The 17,695-nt window shown below is 36.6% G+C and overlaps 1 protein-coding gene across 7 annotated transcripts in view; it reads left to right on the top strand.

The window, feature by feature from the left end:
• Positions 1 to 17,695, top strand: part of LOC138763727 (mesoderm induction early response protein 1-like) — a 94,579-nt gene that overhangs the window by 18,205 nt on the left and 58,679 nt on the right. For 5 of the 7 annotated variants that reach the window (XM_069938378.1, XM_069938385.1, XM_069938384.1 and 2 more), the window contains 6 exons: positions 918 to 1,050; positions 1,625 to 1,686; positions 7,503 to 7,575; positions 8,258 to 8,409; positions 9,801 to 9,882; positions 10,892 to 10,986. In XM_069938378.1, coding sequence (XP_069794479.1) covers positions 918 to 1,050; positions 1,625 to 1,686; positions 7,503 to 7,575; positions 8,258 to 8,409; positions 9,801 to 9,882; positions 10,892 to 10,986 — 597 coding nt within the window. The remainder of the gene's footprint in view (positions 1 to 917; positions 1,051 to 1,624; positions 1,687 to 7,502; positions 7,576 to 8,257; positions 8,410 to 9,800; positions 9,883 to 10,891; positions 10,987 to 17,695) is intronic. The other 2 variants (XM_069938379.1, XM_069938381.1) reach the window with 2 other exon arrangements.

Here is a 17,695-nt window from a genome sequence, read left to right on the forward strand (position 1 = left end):
TAGTTTGAGAATTACTGATTTATATCAATGTAGTGCACAGCATCTGTGTATGTGAGCTGCTTTTATAGCCTGTCTGCTCCTATCCTGACTAAGAATGCCCAGGCTTAAAACAATATTTGCATAGCACCTGCACTGAGTGCATGCCTGGGCATCCTAGGACTAACCAAAACCGCTTACTTTGAGAGGAATATTCTAGTAGACCTAAAATATGCTAGGAAATCACAAAAAGTAGATTAAAAGACAGTATGTGATAGGAATATTTTAAGCTGATTTTTGTGATCAGCAGCATAAAAGTGTTCAGGAAGCAAAACCTTAATTGACTGATGTTATGTGCTCATCTGTATTTCAGTTCATTCCTTAGCTGAGTTATTAGGCTTTTCTTCATAATGAAGATTACAGATTGGAACTGATTTCTGGAAGATGAATGCTTTCCAACAAATGATTGTTTATTTCTCATAAATTATGTATTAATTTTTATAGACTAGTTCAAAATAAAAAAATTTTGTTGTATTCAAACAAGGATCTAGCTTTGATAGCAAGGTCAGCACTTATTTCCTAATTAATTGTGGTGAGAAAATAATGGTGAGCAGCCACTGACTGAATATATTCCCACAATGCAATTGATTAAGGAGTTCTGGTTTTTAACTTTTCTGTGATTAAAGGAATGCCAACTCATTTCCAAATCAGGCTTAAAATAAGATTGGAATTGAAGTTAGAACTTGAGGTGTTCCTATTTGCCTTCTGCCATCGTTCAAGTGAATTTTGTGGGATGGCAAGGTAGTGTTGAAGAAATATTAGCAAGTACCTGCATGAAGTATATCTGTAGTGTAGGAAGTGGATTGGTATTCTTGATTTTCTTCCAAAAGACTTTGAATAATTGACTGAGCTTTGTTTTGCATATCTTTTGACTTCTATAGCAAGATGTACCAAAGAATTCATGTGGACATGAAGATGAAACTCAGTCATCCAATGATGAACTTGTACCATTGATAACCTCACAACATGTACAGGAGATGATCCGCCCACGCAGATGTAAATACTTAGACATAGGTATAATTCATTTATGCATGTATATAAATGAAACAATATATTAAGCATTCTTTCCCATTATTAAGTATATCAATGGCTTTTTCAATCTATTATTGCCTGGGAAGCAGCTGCTGAGATGTGTAGAACCTCTTGTATGAAAAATAAATGTAACTTTTATCCCATTGTTGAACTTGAAATGCCTTTTATAGGTGGTGATAATTAAAATAAATGTGCATATGCTAAATATTAAAGCTGCTATAGTTATGCTGAAGATGAAAACAATCCAATGATACCCTTCTGTGGGTCTTTAAGTTCTCTGGAACTGCTATAATTATGTACTGAATGGGATACCACAGTGTTTAAAATGGTGAATGTATGGTTGATTTATTAGAATTTAAATTTGCAACATTCTGGAAGTATATTTACAGATTTTTGACTGAGATCTGTAAATGCAAAGTTTTCTTTTTTGCAGGAACATAGATACATAGGAACATGTTTAAAATTGTTTATAAATTTATAAAGATCTCTAAATAATTATTTATATTAATATAATTTCCATAACACTGAGAAAACACTGCCCTATCAACATTTTTAGGCAATGAAGGAGAAGAGGAATCTGATGATGAAGATTACGTGCCCTCTGAAGATTGGAAGAAGGTAATGTAGTATTGATGATTTCATCAATATCTATGATTCAAAAATATTGCTAGTCTGGAGATGCATCTCACAAATCAACTTTTTATTCCAGCAAATATTTTATTTGATCTATTGTACACCACCAGATGTGGCTGACTTTTCCTTTGTCCTCCAGCAAGGCTGTTCTGAACTGGCTGTTTGTAAAATGGGAATGGCAACAGCTCAGTGATGATTCTCCATTTCTCCCTGATGCCTGTCATGAAAGCAAAATAAAATGAAAATGCAGGAGAGGCTGAGCAGGTTAGGTAGCATCTGTTGAGGGAAAAAGATAGTAAATTGTTCATGTCAATGACATTTTATTATAGGAAAAAAAACTATCACAAGCATTAAGATGCAGTGAAAGAGAGTGGATGATTAAAAGGATGGTTTGTGATAAAGTAGAAGGTAGCAGAAATTTAATGAAAAGAATGACAGGGCAAGTTAAATAATAGGAATCCAGAATAAGTAGAATTGCCTGAAATTGTTAAAATCAGTGTTAAGACCAGAAGGCTGTAATGTGGATGAACATTGCAAGACTGCTACCGTTGCATCTGTTCTGTTAGTTTGCTTTCCAATGTTTTTGACACATTTTCCTTTTTCCACAACCAGTGATTACTCCTACATTGTATTTTAAAGTCCTCCACTGTGTCCATTTCATTTCAAGCATTTCAACTCTTGCACCTCTCCTCCCTGAATCATGAAATTTTTTTGTCCTTGCATTTCACTGCAGCAGACTACATTCAAAAGATCACTTTTCAAATCGTGAATGTAGCAAATTAGAAAATTCAAAAGGACTATTCCTTCCAGACACCCTGTCCACTCAAATACTAGCAGCTTTTCCTGGCCATTGTCCTTTCCTGTTCAAATATGGTGCATGTGACATCTGGTCTTATGCTTACTCTCACCTCATGATCCTTTTATGTGCTTACACCATTTTTGATGGTAGTGTATTAAACTTAAATGCTTATTGGTGCTTGGTATTTCACTAGATGGCATGATTTAAGATTTATTCATTACTAAAAGGGTCAAATTTCCTTTCTATCAGTGACAATAAATTATTTCATGAATAACTTTGCAGACAGTCTGTCAAATTCCACTTGCTTATGACTTCATTAAAATGGGGAAAAAAAAATTCAAATTATTTCAAGATTCAACTTCAGCATTAAAAGTAGACTTGTTTTTAATTATCTCATGCCGTTATGTATTATGTCATTATTGGCTCCATCAAATGACATCTACTAGCCTCGTTACTTAACACCATAGTTCAGAATTCTGACAGCATCACTCATGTCCATTCCTTAAATCCTAATTTCACAATCTTGAATTCCAAATAAGACTTTATAGTGCTGCTATCAACATGAAGAGCATTTGATAGAGAATCCATCCAGGGATCCCAGCAAAACCTATAGGATTGGGAAAAAGGGAAGATGTCCAGTGACTGGGGTGGTGTTGGATGACTATGCTTCAGGATATTCCTGCAGGAATACTCTAGGGAAGCATATGTAAGACTCATCAATTACCTTCATGACATTGGTTGTGATCCTAGTTATTGATCATTTCTATTCGTTACTCCTTGTCTGCAGAATTTTTCTTGAAAAGTGGCACCATTCCAAAGTCATTGAGTATTTTCCTGGTTTCAGGATAGCAATCTCAAAAGTTTTTAATATTCTTTAGTCCACAACCAACATATTTGATCATCTGATCCCAAACCAGATAAAATGGCTTTCTTGGATAACCTCCCAAAAAAACATTTAGGCTTTAGGCAGGAAATAAGTTGTTCTGACCAGCAGCTTGTTGTAGCTATTACAACATTAACAAAGGTTTCAGACCCAGATTAGTAAATTAATGTTCTCATAATTTTACCATCAGCGTTTCATGCTGGCTGATGGAAAAACTGATGCTGCCACCACCACCTCTACACCTGTTTTTTTTTATTTTTTTTTCAGGGATAATTCTCTGAGTTTTTTGTTTGTTCTTTCTTCCCTACACCCCAACCTCTTCCAATCTTTTCACCCCTTTGGGCTCTTCCCACTAAAACCACAAAAGTGCAAAATGTCCCTACAACTCAAGTTCCCTCCTTCTTTCCTCCCCCCCCCCCCCACCTCATTGCTTACCACCATCCAGAGCCATTAATAGACAATCCAGGTGAGACATAGTTTCACATGCATCTCATCCAACATAAATCTGCATTTAGTGCATTTCTGTGGCCTCTACTTTGTGAAATCAAACTGGTTTGGTGACTGCTTCGCTGAGCACCTAATCTCCACTATGCAGATTGAGGATGGAATGCCTGGTTGCCAGCCATTTTAATTCCCCCCACTATTCCCACACAAATGCTGTTCTTTGCCTTATCTATTCCCAAGGTAAGGCTAAATATAAAATAAGGAACAACATGTATTCCTCCAGTGCAGCTTTAAACCCAACAGCATGAGCATTGAATTTTCTAATTTTGGGTAAATTGCATGCTCCATTCTTGCTTTTCTCAAACCTTTCTCCTCCCCTACCTATCTCTCCCACCTTTTTCTGTCCAGTGCTGTATTGCGCCTTGGCTTTCCCTTTTATGTTTGATCTCCTCTTCCCACTTCAGTCTTAATAAAGAGACGCAAAATGTTGACTGACCTTAGTCCCTCTAGTTTTTAATTCACTCAAGATTCTAGCATCTGTATTTCTTGTTTCTCCACAAAACTATTCAATAAACCAATACTTGAGACATTTGATACCACATAGATTAGTACAAGGATAATGTTGAGGACCATTAAGACCTTTCAAATGATATGACTTGGTTTTGGCCTACCTGGCATTCACTGTAATTCTGATATCCTCTGACGAGAAATAAAAATCATGGATTTCATCAACATCCAATTGGCAATGACTTAAAACGTTTTAAGGCCAAACTGGTTGATATGGGAAACCGATCAACATCCTTTTTGGAGGCACTATCTAGATGGAAGAAAATGTGGAATGCATCCAGTGCAGGGAACAATTCTCTCATCACTGCACTTCTCTCAAGAACTGTGGTGACCCTCAACAGAATCTGCGCAGGTCATGTGGTCACCTGGTCTACAGATGGAAGTACCAGATTACTTAAATGAAATTATGTCCACAAATCCAAGCATTGTAATGCATTGTATCAGCCCAATCAATAGTATTTTCTTGCCAGTGGCACCACATTTTTGATGGTGTTGACACATTAGACATTGAATTGTCAGTCACTTCGTGCCATTTGAAAGAACTAGTGGCTGATTCTGAACAAATAAATGCTTATCAATTTGTTCCAATTTTCATTATTTGCATTGTTCCCATTCTCACAGTGAAGATCTTAATTGCACCAGCTATCAATGGCATAATTTCAAGAACAGGAAAGAAAGCTGCAATAATTAAGTCGGTTCTTGGTAGACCATATTCTTAACAAGTCACTTGATTCAGGAATGTGATGGGATGTTTGGTACATAAATGGCTGCTTTCACTGTACCACGCAAAACTTGACATGAGGTGGAATATTTAGCTTCATTGAGTACTACTTGAACCAATAGTCATTCCGTTCATCTCTTTAAATACAGCAGAGGCAATCCACCAACCTACAGGATGCATCTCAGAAAGATCTTTTGAGCAGATCTTTTGTGCTGCTGTTTTCAAAAGGGCAAGACCAAATGTCATGGAAGTTCCAATATCATCAAGCCATATACTGTCCTGACTTGCACATTGATTATCTCCATTCCCATTGTATTGATATCTTGAACGCAAAGCAAATTCCTTAATTTAGAAAGATCATTTTGTAAATGGAGCTCTCTCTATTTTCATCTGTTACGAGTTTTTCCCTATAGTAAGGTTAAGGTGTTGTGCAATTTTCAACATTTATTTTATTTACTCTGTAACCTTTTTAATATGTCTAACTGGAAACCTGTAAAGTTCTCTTTTAACTGTAATCAGGAACAGGCAATATTTTTATTGGTCAGTGTGATATACTTCCCATATTTGTATAGGTCATGTTTATCTATTGTGACAAGGTATATAGATATGTTTTTGGGAGATAAATTGGGGCAGGGTTTGTTATTGTAGGTCACATATAGACACTTTAAAACAGATCTTACTTAAAATACTGGACCTCTGCTAATACTAGACATGTCGAGGCCTCCGCCTTTGCCAGAGACTTCACTAATGCCGAAGAGACTTCACTAATTGATGGTTGTTTACAAAAAGGCAACAGATTAAAGCTTATCAGACGGAGCCTCATTCTGACTGGAGGGGAACTTCCTGTTCTAAGAGGGTCATGTAGTTTTACAAGCAGAGCGAGTCAAACAGGCTTTCTCAGAGAGAGACACCGAGATTAGTTCTACAATTTTACAGTCAGCAGCAGGAACTGGAACAGGACAAACTGGCAAGCTTATGGAAAACCCCATTTGGAAGACTGGTTAAAGCCCTTGCAAGAGGAGAAGACTGGCTGTCTAATGTTTCACTTGGAATAAGAGAAACAAAAAGGCACTCTGTGGTGACCTGAAAGAAAGAGATTATCATCTGGAGAACCCTGAGGGGGCAAGTTTTATCAACAAGACACTGAAGCGGCTATTTACCTTTCAAGCATCAAAGCCTGGTGAACTTTACAAATGTTAAATTCTGTGCACAGTAAAAGAATTGCCTGAAATCAGTGAACTTGGAGGAATGAGAAGTGAGATTGGACTGTGAATCAAATAACTTTTCTGAACTTGTATATTCATTACATGCACGTGCCCTTAGAATTAGAAGGGGATTAAGTTAGGTTAGTTAATTCAATAGTGTGTGATTCTGTTTTCATGTTTAATGATAATTAAAAGCAACTTTTATTTAAGTAACCATTTGTCTTGGTGAATATCTATTGCTGCTGGGATTTGGGGTCCTTTGGGCTCGTAACACTATGGTCCCTAGTTCCTTAGTGAATTTGGGCTACATTGTATACATAGCAGCTCATTTGTGACTGACCTACCAATGGAGAAGTCAGACAAAAACTGGTCTGATGCCAGAGTTTCTGATCTCCCATTCCATCTCTGGTCCCTCAGCTTTATATTGGCTAGCATAAGTAGCAAGTCCTTGTTCATTTGAAAGGTTTACCACTTTTCATTAACAATGTAATTTTTTTTTCTTCATGTTCCTTTTAAATTTTCAGTAAATTATTTGCCCCACTACTATAAGATCGGTGTGTAAATTACTTACGATTGTTAGACATTTTTAAAAAATCCAAGCCTTTGAGTACAGTGACAAGTCAAAAGAGGCATTTGGGGGGCTTCATTGTCTGAAGTCACCATTCAGTGGCCTTTTTGCTTTGAGATTCCTGATACAATAAAACTTGAATGTTGTTTGTTATCACAGAACTACAAAGATAAGTGATGCCTCAGAAATGATGGGAGAGGAAGCCAGTGTTGTGAAGTGATTCAAACATTACCTGGCCCAATGTTTTTAATATTGGGGAATAGTTATCACTCTTAAATAATGAATTATCTTAAATAAAAAGTATCAATATTTTATATTAACTGTTAATTGTAAACTTTATTTTAAAAAATTTATACTAACTAATCATAGATACTTTTATATTCAGGTGTAGTTCTATTATTATTGACTTCTGATGAATGAGTCTCTTGTACCCAGCAACAAAATTAAAAACAAATTTCCCAAGACCAGAAGTGAAAAAAAAGACAAGTTTTTTTTGTATAATTATATCGTACCAATTGACACCTTTGTGAGTAAATTATTAAAATTTAAAAGTTATGTAGAGTAACTCCAGTCTTAAAATATTGGTAATAAAGAAGGGCAATGTTTCTTTTTAGGAGATCATGGTGGGCTCCCAATACCAGGCTGAAGTTCCCATTGGTTTTTATAAGTATAAAGAGAATGAAAAGGGTAAGCTTTTCTTTACAATGTGTTTCTTCAAAGGTGCTATATTGGTTTGAGAAGCAGCCAAAGGTTGTGAACTATCTTCCTACTAATGGTATTTTTCTACTGTGAAAAGTTTTTTAGATCTTTCTAACATTAGATTCATTAATTTTGTATATATCCATTATAATCTTTCTTTTAATGAAGCACTCTGCCATTGTGAAATGTTTAAATTATTGTACAGATCTATCACTTTTCTTTAGCCAGCTCTCAAGTATACTAATTATTATCAAATTTTTTTTTAAGACTATTTAAAATTTTATAACATGAATACAATAGAGAATTACATTTAAAGAAAAAATTATTATCAAAATTTGTTGGATATTCCACTGATGTCACTCTGTCAAAAAGCCTGGCATCCCTTGTCAGGAATTGAGTGTAAAAGGTGTTGATTAGATTATTAAAGTTTGTACAGCACCTGAAAAGTTTAACTGCATCTATTTAGTATTTTCTTTTTCGTTTAGTGATTTCTTCAGATAACCATTAAGGTTCAATCTTTAGGCTATTTATGAGTCAGCTATTGAAATTTGCTCTTTTTGTAGGTGTGCCCTTTTATTTACAAACAAAACCACTAAGATGCATAGTGATCGCAAGTATGTGGCATAGGTAAAGCTGTGCACTAATGGATCTTATAAAAATCTATGTCTAGTATATGAGAATGAAGACCAGTTGTTGTGGAATCCTGATTTTCTGCCTGAGAATAAAGTGGTGGAATTTCTTTGTGATGCTAGTAAGCGTACGGGTGAGGAGAAAGGATTGGATGCAATACCAGAAGGCTCGCACATAAAAGATAATGAACAGGTTAGTTATGTCTGTTAAATTGTCCATTATATAGCAAACAAGACCAGTTTACAGTTGAAGTTAGAATTGTATGAAGTATTGAAGGTGTTTAACATTTCAACATTCCCTTTAATCCTGTCAGTTCACTATGGGGGAAACCTCATAAATTTGGTAGGAATGGTAAGAAGATTGAGGAGACTTTCCTTGGGTGTTATCATTATTTCCAATTAATGTCTCTTTTAACATGATATATTTTAAATATTTTTGTAATTTTTAATTGTAAACTTGTTTATTATTATTCTTTACTGTTAAATATACATTTTATTATAAGACATAAGATGGCAGCTTTGGTTCTCAAAAGATTTGAAGTAGCTCATTCAGATTAATCATTTCGTCATTGACCGTGTAAAATTTCTCGGTAAGCAAAAGTATTCCTTTCCAAATTTAATGTTTCCACATAAGGCAATCACTGAAAATATTTTGTTTCCACTTCCTGTAGTAGCAGTTACAATATGAGCAATTAGGTCTCCATCTTATTCCTCTTGCATTATCCTCATGGCCTGCAGGTTAATTATGACCAAATTAAGTCATTGCACTCTTAGTTAAACTTTAATCTGTACCAATATGTCAAGAAACGTATAAAAAAGGATAATAAAGTTTTACTGCCTTAGTATGTCTAACTGACAAACACTTATTGCTCTTTATAGACCACCTTTGAGGGTAAAGCACATCAACACTAAGCAAAAGAGATCTTGTCATAATGATAGTTAAATGAATGTGTCTGGTAGCTTTTTGATGAAGTACAAAACCCTATGCCAAAGGAGTAACATATAGCCTGATAGACCTGTTCTGCCATTCAATGGAATTATAAAAATTGCTGATCTTAATCAATGAAGGGGTCTTCCTTCCATCATACTTTTGGTTATTTAAAGTCTTAACACTAAAATATAAAGTTGTCAATGGATCAAGCCCAAGTATCAATTGCTGACCACTAGAGTATTGTTCCAAACTTCTGCCATGTATGTGGAAGTGTTTCAAAACACATTTTAAACAAAATGTCTTCTGAGGACATTGCTTTAATCGTTAGTTTTAAATTAGCATTTGTACCACATTAAAGTTTATTAGCTTTATTGCCGTTTTCCCATAATATTTTGGTACCACTATTAAATAATTCCCAAACCAAAGAGTAACATAAGAATGTGACAATATTTTCTAATTAATACATTATTAGAAATGCCCTGATGTGCAAGTGCATATAATAAACATTAACTACATATTGTTACTTTTAAAAGTCATGTGCATGTATAAATTTTGGAAGTCAAACATAGATTTAAGTGAAAAACTATGAAAAATAACACTAGTAAATAATCTGGAAAAGTCCCAGATATCTGAATTCTTTTTGTCTTTCTCAGGCATTGTACGAATTGGTTAAGTGCAATTTTGATACAGAAGAGGCACTACGAAGATTGAGATTTAATGTGAAAGCAGCCAGAGGTAAGAGCATTTTGATTTTCCAGTAAATGATATTTTGCAATTGTTAATATAGCAGCCTAGCAGGCTTATAACTATTTCAGCCTGGTTTTGGAAATAATGGACAAAAGCTTGTTTGCAATTGCCACTGATCCACGCAGTAAGAATGGACATGCCTTCAATGTTGCCTTGTGAAAAGTCCAATGTGACCTGGCGAATTGTTAAATTGTCAGGTAGTAGATCCGCATTTGCTTCAGCTCCTGGCACGAAATTGTCAGAAGGCCAAGCCATGGGAAAGACTTTGCAACATGCAATCCAAACATTTAAAACCTGGAATAATTTTTAAAAGTATAAATATTGAGGAAAAAATTTGACCTCCTGGAGGACACCTATGAAGTTGCATGGAGAATATGCAAACACTACAGACAGTACCCAAAGTCAGGTCAGGGGTTGTAATATTTTATTGCCTAATATGTAACGTTCCATTTTTTTAATCATTGTAACAATTTCCTTAATCATCAATGTAATGGTAGTGAAGTCTCCAAGGAGGTAATTACATTATCACAAACATTACTTTTTAATATTACAGAATTGTACTTCCATGAGAGAGACATTAAAGCACCAAAGTTTAATATCAACAGTGTTATTAGTTTTTATTTTCTCTTCGCTGCCTTCATCCAAACTGTTAAATATTACCAAGTTCCCAGTGCTGAATGTTGTTATTCAGAACTAATAAGCATACCCAGTGGCAAAGAAAAAAAAAAGGGAGCAATGAGTGCTTGTCACTGAAAGCTATAGTTTTGAGTTACCAGACCACATGCGATAACCTAAGGACTTGTTCACATACTTCTGAACTTAAACTTGGATGGAATGAGTAAATAAAAATTTGGCCCCTGGCTGAGACATTCAAGTGCTACTCTTGGCATTTAATACTCAGTGCATTTTGGCTTTATATTACAAAAGAAATATACTTCTTGCATGGCTTGTGTTGTCGTCTGTATCTTTTTACTAATGAGATGTTAATTTGCTATAGAAGAACTCTCTATTTGGAGTGAAGAAGAATGTCGGAATTTTGAACAAGGACTCAAGGCATATGGGAAAGATTTTCATCTGATTCAGGCCAACAAGGTAGAAACTGACAAATTTATGCTTGTAATTTTAAACTCTAGGAATAAATGTTGATAATTGGACAAAATAATGCTTAAATTTACATCAAAGTTTGGAATGCCATCCAGGAAAAAGAACTTCAATTTTCATACCTCATCTGTAATCCTCAAGACAGACCAAAATATGACTCCATGTGATTGACTTTTAATTGATTCCTTGAATTCAGAGGCAATTGGGGAAAGAAAATAAGTACTGACCTTGGCCATGGCATCCACATCTTGTAAATTAATAACTTTATAAATGTGGTTATTAGTCCTTGAGTTTTATAGCATGGAAATGGCCCCTTTGTCCCAATTTATCCTTGTTATGTAAGTTATTGTTATTTATCCAAGTTATCTACCAATTTGCCTGTGTTCAGCCCACATCCCTCTAAACCAGCCATTCTAAACCTTTGGCTATGGCCCCCTTAGGAATCTATTCAAAGTTTATGACTCACTTCCCTGTGATGCAGTCAGGTTTTGGTTTCTTTTGTACTTCTCTCTGACATTAAAAAAAAATTAAAAATTGTTACATGAGGTGAAAAGGCTTTTACTTAAATCTACTGTGGCCCCCGGGGGTGGCGAAGGGCCCCCTTTGAAAATGGTTGTTCTAAACCTTTCTTATCCATGTACCTGTCTAAATGTCTTTTAAATGTAACGATTGTCCCTATCTCTACTATATCTGGCAACTCGTTCTACATATCTACCACCCTTTGTGTGGAAAAAGTCCCTTGGGTTTCATACAAATTTTCCTCCTCTCACCTTAAATGTATGCTCTCTAGTTTTACATTTCCCCAATATGGAGAAAAAAGACAATGACTTTTTACTTTGTCTATGTTCCTCATGATTTTATAAAACTCCAAGGTCACCCCTCAACCTCCTATACTGGAGAAAGGGTCCCTGCCTATAAAGTCTTTCTTTGTATTTTAAACTTGTCAGTCCCTGTAAATGTACTATCTTGAATCTAAAAGGTAATTTTCAGTGGTAGCTTCATTGATTTCCTTCAATACAACATTGGGAAATAGTTGAAACAAGAAACAAAATATTGCATTATGATTTCAGACTAACTGCAAATAAGGTACTATTGTTGGTCATGGCAATACATTATGATGAATTTGAGGATGTGTATTTTCTGCTGTTGAATGAGAGTTTATTGTATACACAAGTACAATTTCAGATACACTGAAATATTTAGTTGCAGTCGCACAGATATGTAAGATACACCAACAACAATAATAGTAGAAATTAAAATTTCCACGTTGTCATGAAACAGAAAAAGAAAGGATGGAAAATTGTTGATAAATATTCACAGATGCAGATACCAATAAAGCTAGAGTACTCTGGTGTGGTGAAATTTTATTGGAATTGTCAAAAAATGTTCCTATTTCTACATGAAAACCTTTTCTATAATAATGAATATAATAGTTATTCTGGAGGTGTCAGCTTGCCATCTCAGTGACAGCTGACATTTTGTCCAGAGGGACCAGGCTCTCTGACAAGAGTATTCCAAAGCACACATCCTGCTGATGCCCCACATCCAGAAAACCCTGAGATCTTGTCTCTTGTCAAAGACTTTTGAAGAATTCTAAAATAATGAATTCTGATCATCTCCAAATCCTGATGGTTTGGCATCTGGCTGTCCAGGGCTCCTGGTTCCGGCCCCCTGTAGTAACCTGGGCACCCAATTCTCGTCCTCCCTTTGCAGTGAAGAGAGTGCTCTTAAGCATGTTCGTGCACTTCTGCTGGGCTCATTTATCAATCTAGTGGCAGAGCAGAAAGTGCTAGCTTGGATATGAGATCTGCCCAGCAAGGAAGAATTGAACATGGCTAATTCCCTTTGTAATAAGCAGCTACAGGTAAGTACAGTATGGCTATATTTGTAACAGAGCATGAGTTGTTTATATTGCATAGTAAAATGAAGCTGTGCGCATGGTTCAATTTCACTAATCCATCAAAAGCTTGTCATTTGTAATATTATTTACTTAAGATTTTTAAAAATCTGTTATTGATAATGTATTTGTAATTTAATGATTGTTTTAATTTTAAAAATGTATTCTCAATAAAAATATACAAAGGAAAAGAGTGCAATGTATTTTCATATTCCTAGTGTCATATTTGTATGTTATTATACGTTGTAGTGTTGGTCCTTCATTTTGCTTCATGGCACAATTGTCATTGATGTGATTCCCTGCAGTTGCTCGCCTATCTGCTGTTTGAGGAGGGGCTTCCCTATTGCTTTGTAGCAGCAAGGACCATAGATTGTCAACCTTCCCCACAAAGCTCTTGCATTTGTTGCATCTAGCACAAACTCCTGAAACGTAGAATGTACCAATCAGCGGCACTGACATCTCCGCACTATGCTGAAAGACTAATAAGTTTTAGGCAAACCGAAGAGCGAGTGTCTTTCACCAAGTTAAGGTTTTTCCAGCCGTACTGGATGTTAGTCTCAACGTGCGTCCTTGAGGAAATTCCTCTGCTAGGTGCTTCTGAGAATGAATGGTGCAAGGGGCTTTGCATCCTTCTCCACAAAACCCTGAGCAAATCCATAGTTCAGAGGTGAGCAACCATCTCCACCCCATCTCAGTTGTCTTGAGGGCAACATGCTTTGGGGATGATATTTCAGTTGTACAGAAAGGATTTGACCAGGAAGGCTCACCTCACAGCCAGCCAGCCAGGTTCTGGTGCTGCTTAGTGAGTTCTTCCAGTGTGGTATTTTGCCAGATGATCTGGACAGACTACTCAGGGATCCACTTCATAGTATCCATCAAGTCCTCAATGTCAGCTGACCACTGCCTGATGGACCTATAGCCAAAGATCAGAAATTACCTGGAAAACCTTTTTCCATGAAGGATGGATAATGTATCAATGTCCAACTGACGAGGATATTACATAGCAATCAAGTCAGGCCCATCATTCACAACACCTGGAACAAGTAGAACCTCAGCATGCAGTGGCACTTACTGTCTTCATACCTTGCTTCCATGCACAGCTGGATTCAGCTATATATGAAGATGGTCCTCAGGATGGAGTAGTGGGTGGTAGGAGAATACCAGCCCTCTCCAGAAAATAAGAAATAAAGTTAAGAAAACACAAAGTTCAAGAAACACAAAGCACAACAAATAAAGATAAAGCGTGGAGAAAGGAAAGAAAATGGCACCCAAGAAGGAGAAAGCAAAAACAAAGGGGAAAAAAGAAGAAAAGACGCCGGAAGAGAAAGGAGAAGGCCTTGCCTGCATGAAGAGGCAGGGAGCCGCCGTGGAGAGAGGGGCACGCTCCCCGAGGTTATTGACGACCCTGCAGAGTCACGACCTCCTGACAGCGGGACTGCAAAAATGGCTCTTTGAGCCAAACAGAAGTGCGCAACTGCACATGTGCGAGGAATCAAACACTGACGGGAGGGGGGCCCAGCTGAGGAGTAAACTTACACAGCGCAACCAGCTGAGAGATGCCCAGCAGCAGAGCTCTCAGCTGGAAGAAGAGGAAAGTGACAGGAAAGGGAATGATAGGAAAGAAAAACAGGAACAGGAAGCCCAACAGATAACTAGTCTAGAAGAAGAGGACCAACAAGAAGCTATGCAAAAAAACACCCAGCAAACTGAGGCAAGCAGCTCAGCAAGAAGGTCAGAAGAGACACAGATACAAGGAAGAAAAGTAGAAGACACAAACACATGTGCAGACACGAGAAGAAGACCAAGTTCTGCACAGAGGAATAGAAGGTAAAATAGATGGGCAGTATATAGATTTTTAAAAATTTCAAAAACAAATGAAAGCATTAAAAGAATAGTTGACATTAGAATTTAGTGAAATGAAAAGAAAAATGAAAAGTACAGAAGAAAAAGCGAGTAGAATAGAGCTGGTCATGACAGAAATAGGGAAAAGATTAGAAAGTGGAAGAATGAGAAACGGCTGTAGAAATGGAAGTGAATGACTTAAGAAAATTGGAAGACTGACAAAAAAGTTTGAGTCACAAGAGATGTTAACTCAGAAGGCTGATATAATGGAAAACTATAGTAGGCGAAACAACATAAAGATAGTGGGCCTAAAGAAAGACGAAGAAGGCACAAATATGAAAGAAATTATAAAAGAATGGATCCCAAAGGTCCTGGGAATGCCAGAAATACAGGAAGGAATGGAAATAGAAAGGGCACAAAGAACACTAGCCCCGAAACCACAGTCACAACAAAAACCAGGCTCGTTTGTGGCTGACAAGTCCGATGCGGGACAGGCAGACACGGTTGCAGGGGAAAATTGGTTGGTTGGGGTTGGGTGTTGGGTTTTTCCTCCTTTGCCTTTTGTCAGTGAGGTGGGGTCTGCGGTCTTCTTCAAAGGAGGTTGCTGCCTGCCAAACTGTGAGGCGCCAAGATGCACGAAGAGATTTCTTTAGGCAGTCCTTGTACCTTTTCTTTGGTGCACCTCTGTCACGGTGGCCAGTGGAGAGCTCGCCATATAACACGATCTTGGGAAGGCGATGGTCCTCCATTCTGGAGACGTGACCCATCCAGCGCAGCTGGATCTTCAGCAGAGTGGACTCGATGCTGTCGACCTCTGCCATCTCGAGTACTTCGACGTTAGGGATGAAAGCGCTGCAATTAGAGAAAATAAAAAAACCATTGGAATATAAGGGCAAAAAATTTTTTTTACCCAGACATAAGTTTTGAACTCCTAAAGAAGAGGAAGGAGTTTAATACAGCAAAATCAATCCTATGGAAAAAAGGCTATAAATTTATGTTAAGATATCCAGCTGTGCTTAAAATATTTATCCCGTGGGAGCAAAACAGATTGTTCTCGGATCCGGAGAAAGCTCGAGAATTTGCAGAACGCTTGCAGGACGAAGGAGAGAAGAAGAGATGTAACAAGAACGAAGAATGACAACAAACTACATATAAAGATGTAAAAATAATGTATAAGTAAGAACTAAAGAAGGGAAAGAAAAGGGAAGTAAGGGGGAGAAAAAGAGGGTGAGCTTTGTTAAATGTGAAGATAAAAGTTTTCTGGAGGTGTTTGAGTGGGAGAGAATAACAGTCACTGCAAAATCAGTTGACGCTTGCGAGCGGGTTCGCAATCCAAATGGAGAGGAGAGCTGTCGTTGCCTGACAGGGTGGGGGGGAAAACACTTGGGGTAAGGGAATTTTAGATGTGGAAATTGTTGAAGTATTTTGTACTTTAGAAGTGTTGTCATACATTAAGTTCAAAAAGGGGAAACTGGGAGATGAAAGGGGGAAAGGAGATGGTGAGGAAACGGAAATGAGGTGTAAACAGAGTATGAGATGGCCATGTTGAACTATATGACTATAAATATTAATGGAATACATAACCAAATTAAAAGGAAGAGGCTATTAAATTGACTGAAAAAAAGAAAAAATACATATAGCATTCGTGCAGGAAACGCATCTAAATGAAGTGGACATAATAAATTAAGAAGAGACTGGGTAGGGCATGTAACGCCAGCATCATATAATTCAAAAACCAGAGGTGTAGCTATACTAATCAATAAAAATGTACCAATCAAAATAGAGGAAATGATAGATCCACCAGGGAGGTATGTAATGATAGTGTCAGATATATTTAGAATTCTGGAATTTGGTCAATATATATGCACCTCATGAAGAGGATCAAAATTTATGCAAGATATTTTTTTGAAGATTGTAGATACGCAGGGGAATATATTGATAGGAGGGGATTTTAACCTTAACTTGGATCCAAAGTTGGGTAAAACTGGACAAAAGACTAGCAAAAAGAATAAAGTGCCCAAATATTTGTTTAAATCAATGCAGGAAATGCAACTTTTGGATATATGGAGGAGGCAGCACCCAAGGGAGAAGGAATACTCATATTATTTGAGTAGACATAAAACATACTCAAGGATTGACCTGTTCCTGTTATCAGCCCATATTCAAGGGAGAGTTAGGAAAACGGAATATAAAGCTAGATTGCTATCTGATCATTCACCCCTGTTATTAGCAATAGAACTGGAGGACATCCCACCAAGAACATATAGATGGAGATTAAACTCCAGGCTACTTAAAAGACTGGAATTTAGAGAATTTATTGAACGCCAAATTAAAATGTACTTTGAAATAAATATGGAATCAGTGAAAGACAAATTTATATTATGGGATGCAATGAAAGCCTTCATTAGAGGGCAGATAATAAGTTATGTAACTAAGATGAAAGAAGACTACAATCGGGAAATAGAACAGCTGGAAAGGGAAATAGTAAGTACAGAAAAAGAACTAGCAACAAGGGAAGATACAATGAAAAGAAGAGAATTGGCGGACAAAAAATAAAATATGAAACATTACAAACGTAGAAGGTGGAGAAGAACAATGAAAATAAAGCTGAAGTATTACGAGCTAGGAGAAAAAACGCACAAAATATTAGCCTGGCAACTTAAAACAGAACAAGCTAAAAGAACTGTATTGGCATCAAAGAAAAAGGACAAAAAAATGACATATAACCCAACAAAGATTAATGAAAACTGTAAGGAATTCTATGAACAATTATACCGAACTGAGAACAGGGGGAAAGAAGACAAAATAGATGGGTTTTTAGCTAAAATTGAACTATTGAAATTGCAAGAAGAGTAGCAAAACAAATTGATAAAACCATTTGAAATAGAGGAAATACAGGATATATTAAAAAAGCTGCCGAACAATAAAATGCCTGGAGAGGATGGACTCCCAATAGAATTC

The sequence above is a fragment of the Narcine bancroftii genome, chromosome 5 (genome assembly GCF_036971445.1).
Source record: "Narcine bancroftii isolate sNarBan1 chromosome 5, sNarBan1.hap1, whole genome shotgun sequence".
NCBI lineage: Eukaryota > Metazoa > Chordata > Chondrichthyes > Torpediniformes > Narcinidae > Narcine > Narcine bancroftii.